The 8,043-nt window shown below is 46.2% G+C and overlaps 1 protein-coding gene across 1 annotated transcript; it reads right to left on the minus strand.

Annotated features, from left to right (window-relative positions):
- Positions 1-228: 228 nt before the first annotated feature.
- LOC102888858 (L-amino-acid oxidase-like) lies at positions 229-6,227 on the minus strand. Its single transcript, XM_015593313.1, is given in 8 exon segments — positions 229-345; positions 347-1,027; positions 1,576-1,713; positions 1,887-1,964; positions 2,464-2,657; positions 3,602-3,722; positions 4,192-4,406; positions 6,128-6,227. Coding segments are annotated over 8 exon segments (1,644 nt in total).
- Positions 6,228-8,043: the final 1,816 nt, after the last annotated feature.

Genomic DNA, 8,043 nt, shown 5'->3' on the forward strand with positions numbered 1-8,043 from the left:
GGTCCTTCCTCAAGGACTGGCAGGGAAAGAAGGAGGATAGGGTGATTTTCTCATTGATGTGCCAGCTGGGTTCTTTGCCATTTGGGGAGCCTGCTTGTGGGCCGGGGGACTAATGATGCCCTCTCTACCGAGTTTCTGCCTCCAACTCCCACCTCTCAGCCTGCTTCCCACTAGATTCCCTCAGGGATTTCTCTCAGCGTTAGAAACAAGCCCGGGTGTTGGTGAAAGTCAGCTGCCTTCCTTGGCTTCCTCGTCCACGGCAGTCTGGATGTTCCTGGCTGCCCGGAGGCCAGACTTGATGGCAGTGTCTATCCAGGCATGGGGCAGGCAGATGTGCTCGCCAGCCAGCAAAGTGGATGCAGCCCTCTGGCTGGAAGAGGTGCTGCAAATAGTCCTCAAGTTGGTTGGGTGTGAACTCAGAGAAGGCACCCATGACCAGCGGGTCCAGAGACCAGTGTTTGATCACAGAGGAGGGGCACATGCACCGCAGCTCCGCCTTAGGCACCCAGTGCAGGGCCAACAGGTCCTCCAGGACAATATCCACCACCTGGTCCTGCTTCATGGATATGAAGAAGAGAGAATCATCATCCAAGGTGTAGGAGGCCAGCAGGATGCCCTTGCCGCTGGGGAGGCTGTGGCTAGGGTAGTAGATGTAGCGCGAGGGCCGGTCAGTGATGGAGACCCCGCCTCGGATTCCATCCCGCTCCCAAAAGGGCTCATTACAGGCCAGAACCACCTTGGTAGCACAGGTGTAGTGCACCGAGCCAAGCGCGTCCACCTTGTCTAGGGAGAGTGGTGGCTTAAAGGTGATGAGGCGTGTGGCCTTCACTGAAGCGGAGACGATGACAAAGTCCACGGTGAGGGTATGCAGCTCTGAGTGGAGCTCACCCACCCCACTGGAAATCTCGATCTCAGGCCCATCTCTCACTACCATCTCCACCTTGGAGCCCAGGAGGATGGTGCCAGGCTTCAAGCTGGCGCTGAGGGCTTTGGGGAGCTGATCGAAGCCACCGGTGATCTAGGTAAAATTGCAGGGGTGAAAAGAGGGGAGAGGGTGAGGGTGGGAGGCAAGGGGCCCGCTTGCCCAGTCACCAGAAGCATTCCTGGTCTGAAAGGGGAGGAAACTAGCTTCATGTACACACTTTAAATACATCGTCTTAATGATCTCTGTGAGGAGGAATTAATTTTATAGTTTGGGACACTGACACCCAGAGAAAAGGGACTTTTCCAAGATGACATACACAGTCTAGCTCCATAGTCCATAGATTCAGCTGCCATGCAATTCTGCATCCCAGGACGAGTCCTACAGACCTGGGTTTGAATTCTGGCTCCAGCCCTTGCCCCAGTTGTGTGAATTTGGCTGTTACATAATTTCTCTGGGTCCCAGCGGCCTCATAGGTAAAATGGCTCTGAATAATAGTACTTATCTTCCAGGGGATCACAAGATTAAGTGTGACATTCTTGGAAAGTGCTTGGCACCGTGCCTGGCACATTACTCAATAATCAAAGTTCCCTTTCTCTGCTCTGAGTGTTGGAGGAGAGGGCAGACTTGAGTCCTGGTCCAGATCGGTCTTACTCATCACTTTTGGAGAAGATGATGTCAGACTGTAGAGACTCAAGGAACGACTTATAGTATTCAACATCTTCATTCATCACATCCTTGATCATCTTTACTGCTCCTGGGCTCAGCATTCCTTCCTTCAGCAGGTAAGCCTGTGGGGAGGTGGAAGTGCCAGATGGAGGCCGAGTACATAGGAAGGGGATTTCAGTAGTGGACTAGGGCAGGCAAGGGGTGTAGGAAGAGAGGGTCCTGATGGCAGAGGACAATTCCACGGGGATAAACTGAGCACAAACCCCACTCCACCCCTATCCTGGGATTTCTTTGCCTCACTCATCTTGGTGGAGTATGAATCATAAAAGGACATCAGGTGGCTGCAGTTGAAATTGTTCAGACTTTGTTTGAGCTGCAGGAGAACAAGAGGAAGCAGCTTTGATTAAAGCCGGAGCCACAAGCAGGACTCTTGGGTTCTCTGGATGTCCTTTCGAAGAGGGTGAGGGCAAGGAGGTAGGGGAATGGAAAAACCAGGCAAAATATGCTTCCAGAAGCTCCCAAATGCTCCTCTCTCCCCCAAACCTTCCCTTCCTTTACAGATCTTTGGAGACTAAAATTTAAGGCGAAGACATTCATTGTAATCCAGCAGGATTGGTTCATTACCGAGGACCCTTTTCCCTCCACTGCCACTGATCGAGCAATGGCCATGGACTACCCAAGGACAGAAGAGATGGAGCTAGGCACTAGAGTGGGGGTGGCTACAATCTTAGGTGTATTATAAGGAAGGCAGACCAATCACAAGAGTACTGGATAAGAGTCAAGTGATCTTGGGTACAACCACTAAATAGACAGGTGACCTTAGGCTGGACCTTGTTCTTTCCCATCCCTGGGAGGGGTAAGGCAGGAGGCACTTTGGCAGTGGACTGGTGGAAGAGAGATTCAGTGCTTTTGCCCTTCTCTATGGGGTTCATGGAATAGCCCAGGAGCTCTGGGTTGGCCTTGACCTCCCTAGCGCGATAGCGTTGTCCATTGATGAGGTACCAGGTATTGCCATCGTATTGTATGAATTTGTTTAGCTTCAGGCCCAGTTTCTTGACATAGGTGTCAAATACAGGCATAACATGGCACCCATCCCAATGGCACTCCATTGCTACTGGTCTCACAATAAGAGCCATTTCCAGGAAAACCTGTTTCTTCATGTGCCCAGAGAACTCAGAATAACTGCTTCCTCATCTCTAACCCTGTTTCCTCTCACTGAGGCATTAGTTCTTTTCCTTCTGTTTTTGCCCTGAGGGAGGAGGGGAGTAGGGAGTTCACCCATTACTGAATGAAGGCCCTTTAGGAAATCCTGGCATATAAGACGCAAATACAGAGACAGAGGCCTCTTGTTTCAGATGACATTTGAAATTCCATTTTCCATTTCTAAGTATGTTTGAGGCCATATCTAAAGACTCCTAGTTTGGGCCGTTTCAGCTGGTGTTAGATTTAGTTTTCGGTGGTGTTTGGAGGGAAATCTCTGGTTTGGTTTATACTTAAAAAGAAAAGTTATATTTTTGGAGGTGTGTGAGACACCAGGTGAGGGATTTTCTCTGTCTTGGAAGTGTTAGATCCAGAAGCCAGGCTCTTTCCCAGGAAGTCAGTTCCTTAATTTGGGAAACAGGAGAGGATCAAATTATAAGGTTGTGAGGATCGAATGAAATAATGCACGAATAAGGCTAAGCACATACTAAGTGCTCAACAAATGGCCGCTGTTATCATTTTATAGCTTACTGTGGTATAATTGACATACGAGAAGTGGCCATTTACAGTATACACTTTAATAGTTAATGGTAACTATTAACATTATTAGTTTGGGATTTACCACTTTCTCTGTGACCATGGGCTGAGCCTCGGTCGTCTCTGTCAAGTGAGGCGCCAGCATTAGTCCTGACTTGCAGGATCGAATCACACGGGGCAGTGCATCTGAACGGTCTCTGACTCGATGGCAGCAGAGCCCATACTACTTCCTCCTGACCCCTCCTACTTGCCCTTCCCTCCATCCCTTTCCAGGGACTTACCTGTGTGACTTTGGGATTCGCACGGGCCCCACTTCATAGTACCAGCCCTCCTCCTCATTCCTGAATGTGACCACTTGACCCCCAATGTGGTCACTGGCTTCCGGAACTGTAACCTGAGGTCCAGAGAAGCTGCCGTCATTCCCAGTATCGGACTCTCCTTCTTCTACCCTCTATTCCCACCTCCACCCAGCCATAGGCTCTCATCTGAAATTCCCAGCAGTAGGTCTCTAAATGTGCAGGCTAACCGAACTGCGGGTATCAGGGGTGTTTCCTCCAGGAGGGTCCCGAGTAAGGAAAGCGAGGCAGAAGAGCCCCATGGTGGCAGGGGACATAGCGCATCTTCGGTCCTTACCCTTTAGCATACCCCTTCCTTACTTTTGTTTCCACAAGAACACAAGTTACAGTTAAGGGCAGTTCTCAGAAGACCCCAGATTTTTGAGAAACAATAACTAAAGGCTCAAAGACTCAGTGGGTTAACGTGTAGCTGTTTAGAGTCGGCTGCAACCCCACTCTTTTTTCTTTTCCCGCCCAATGAAGCAAGCTCGGAGGCAAATGATTGAGGCCCCCCCGAGGCCTGCTCACCTGGTGGCCAGCATCCTGCAGGGCCTTGGCCACCACCAGGCCTGACATGCCAGCTCCCACTATCACCATGCGCTTGGGCAGTGGGGAGGTATAGAGGCCCTCCTGGGCCGTGACAAGGATGGACTCGTATTCAGGGTCCTGGAAGCACTTGACTAGGTCCTCACAGTAGCCAAGGCAACTGGGAGTAGCCAACAGGAGCCCCAAGGTCAGGATTCCTGGGACAGAGAAAGGAATGGGAGCTGCTTTTCTGGGGCCCAGGTGCTATGTCTGCCCTACTCAGGGTGAGCTTGGCTGTGTGAATAAGTGGGCGTGGTAAGGTCAGGCATTGCCTGTCGGATGTGTGGTTGTGATCATGTGTGTTTGTGATCGTGTCTTTGTTGGGTTGATTGTGTTGTGTGGGGCGTGATTGTATATGTGGTCTATACTGGCGTTAGTTGTGTGGTTGTAAAAACGAACTGCAAGTTCATGTACGTGCATGTGATTGGAAAGTCACGATTGTGTGCAGGTTCGTATTTAACTGTAAATATACCTGCTTCCGATGGTGAGTATGTGTGTGAGCTTGTCTGTGACATAAGTTGTTGTGATTGCGAGTTTGTTATCATTGTCTTATGTGACTGGGCATTGTCTGTGATTTTATGTGAGGGAGTGTGTTTGTGGGACAGTGTGGATATTTGAGTAAATGTGTGAATGAATCTTAATGGGAAAGCGAAATGGGTTGTAGTGTATATGTGTTAGCCTGGGTTTGGAACAGTGAAGATGATATGTGTGCATTTGCTTGAATTCGAGAGAGAATATGGCTGCTCATGTTCTTGTGTTTGATTCTAGGTGTGTATTTGAGTGTGAGGCTGGATGGGGGAGTCTAAAGATGTCTATATTCTTTGGAAATGTGTGCATTTGTGAGAGGGTGTGTGTGTGTGTGTGTGTGTGTGTGTGTGTGTAAGTGAGAGTGTAGGGAGCACGGTTCTCTTTGGGGGAAGGGAGTAGGGGAATTGTGACCAGTTTCTCAGCGACTTTATTAGCTCCCTGGGGGACATTGGCAGTCCTATTGCTTTTCTCCAGCCTCATGGTACTTTTTCAAAGCCCATCAGGTTTTCTAATGTGCAGCCAAATTGGAAACCATGGATAATATGTAACATGCAATAAGTCCTAAGTGATTTGGTTTTCTTCTCCACAATTAACTGCTCTGATGTACAGAGAAATTCACCTGAGAGTCTGAAACAAGAGGCTGTGCGGTTTCCTCAATGTTGCCTGCTCTAAGGGGAAACAGCCAGGAGCTATGACACACTGTGCCCGCTTGCACTAGCTCTGGGGTTTTTGGCAGGTGTGAACCCCTTAGTCTAGTCTTTGTGCAGGTGGGATAACCAAAGCTCACAGAAGAAAAGGGATCTTCAGGGGCCACCTGCTGAGGAGAGGCAGGACACCCAACTGGTTCCCAGTGCAGGCCCTTCCCAATGCCAGAAGAGCCTTCTGTAGGGGCGACTCCTCAGAAAAGAGGAGAGGCGTAACCATGTCCCATGGGAAAAGCCCCAAGCTTCATCCCCTCTCCACCTCCCCAAGGCCTACTTCAACCTCCCTAATCCATTCTCCATCCCAACAAACTTTCCTGTCTCCCTGAGCTACCGTCATTCCTGTCTTAGACCCCGTGTCCTTCCCTTTGAAAGGGCCCACCCCCAGACTCATTCTCCAGACCTATATCTATTCTCTTGGCTCACTTTCAGCACCTAGAACTATCCGTAGCCCCTGATATAGTTGCTGTCACATCTCAGATCCCATCCTCTTTCTCCTTGCATTAGCTCTATACCAAGATTCTCCCTTGATCCATCTCAAGCCCCCTGGTCTAGTCTCATCCCCCAGTCCAGTTCCTCTCCCTGTTTCAGTGTTCAACTCCTCCTTCTTCAGGTGCCTCTCTGTCAGACCGTAAAGGGACTCCACTTACCCCTCATCTTTACCGTGGACCTGCGGCACATGCTGAGCCCTGAGCGGCTCTTCCTCTCTTTATGAAGATCTAGCTCCACCCCAGCAGTAGCTGGCCTCATTCCACTAGCCTGCCCTTGGGCCCTATTGACTGGGCCAAGAAGAAAAACCCTGCCCTTAAGGGTGAGGTAACCACAGTGACTCAGTCCCATCCTCAGCCTCATTTTCTGCATCACCACCTTCCCCCTGGTCCATCCGCCTCCTAGGAAAACCACTTCTCCCAGCTCAGACCCCAGCACATGGGTGCCAATGTGGAGGTAAAAACTCATTTTTTTTTTCCCTCAGAAAGGGTGTGTGGAAGGGATCATAGAGGACCAAATCCTTGCATTATTTCAGAGTCTCCATTTATAAATGACTTTTTATTTTTAATTTTTATCTTAATTTTTATTGATACTGATTTGATTGAGTATAGAATTCTACAGTTCAGACACTACTTTCACTAGGAACTTGGGAGGCATGTCTTCAATTTTTCTGGAATCCAGTGTTCCTGATCAAGTCTAATGCTAATTCTGTTTCTTGTTCCTTTGCAAGTCATCTCTTTTTTCCCCAACCCCTGGAATCATTTAAGGATTTCCTCTTTTTCGTAGAAATTCTGAAATTATATGAAGACATGTTTGGATGTCAAATTATTTTCAATCATTTGGTTGGTAGACATGAGCCTTTTGAGTCTAAAGACTTAAGACTTCTGCCAGCTCAAGAATTATCTTCCTATTTCTTATAAGTGGTTTCTATTTTTTCTCCTAGAATTCCTATTAGTTGGAATGGAATATTTATTTTATTATCATTTACTTTTTCCTTATATTTTCCATTTCTTTATAATTTTGTCAAATTGTGAAAATTGTCTGTTTATAAATTGTATCATATTATATGTATTTTGCAACAGGCCTTTCTTTTCCTTAACAATATATTTATGAGAGTCACCCATGTTAACACATGTGGTTCTAATGCATTATTTTAAATATTTTACAAATATATAATGATTTATTTATCCCTTTTTGTTTTAATGAAAATTAGGTTTATTTTCAGTTTTCCTCCATTACAAACAACACCTCTGTAAGTTTTCTCACATAGTCTTATTGTGTGAGTTTTTCCAGGGAATATAACCAAAAATGGAATTTATGAACTACAGGGCATACTCAACTTCAACTTTATTATATAATGCTAAATTGTTCTCCAGAATAGTTGTACCAATTCATATTCCTACTGGAAGAGTATCAGAGTTCTTATTTCTTCACATGCTAGCCAATCCTTGGTATTGTCACTCTCTTAATTTTTGTTAATCTGACAGGAATAAAGTAGTATTTCTTTATTGTTTTATTTTGTATTTCCTTGATTATTAGTGAGGCTGAACATCTTTTCATATATTTATTGGTTATTTGGGTTTTTGCTCTGTGAATTTCCTGTTCATATCCTCTGCTTGCATTTCTGTTAGATTTTGTCTTTACTTATTGATTTGTAGAAGTTCTTTATGTACTTTGGATATTAATTTTTAATTATACACATTACAAATATCTTCCCCCAGACTGAAGTTTGACTTTCAACTTTATTTATGATGTCTTTTTTCATGCATAACCACTTATTTAATGTAGTCAAGTCTACGAATTTTTAAAGAAATTCTTTCCTGTTCCTATGATCATAAAATAGTATCCCATATTTATTCACTCAACAAATATTTGTGGAGCATCTATTAAGGTCCAGGCAATGTGCTAGGCCTTGGAGAATCAGTAGAAAACAGCACAGATAAAAATCCCTGTCCTCTTGAAGACTCAGAGAGAGGCGCATAATAAACCAAATAAGTAAGTAAAATACATAGCATTTTAGATGGTGATCATTGCTATAGGGAAAAGAAAGCAGTAATCAGAGAGAAATAGGGAGATC

This window comes from Pteropus alecto, unplaced genomic scaffold, assembly GCF_000325575.1.
Source record: "Pteropus alecto unplaced genomic scaffold, ASM32557v1 scaffold170, whole genome shotgun sequence".
In the NCBI taxonomy this organism is placed as follows: domain Eukaryota; kingdom Metazoa; phylum Chordata; class Mammalia; order Chiroptera; family Pteropodidae; genus Pteropus; species Pteropus alecto.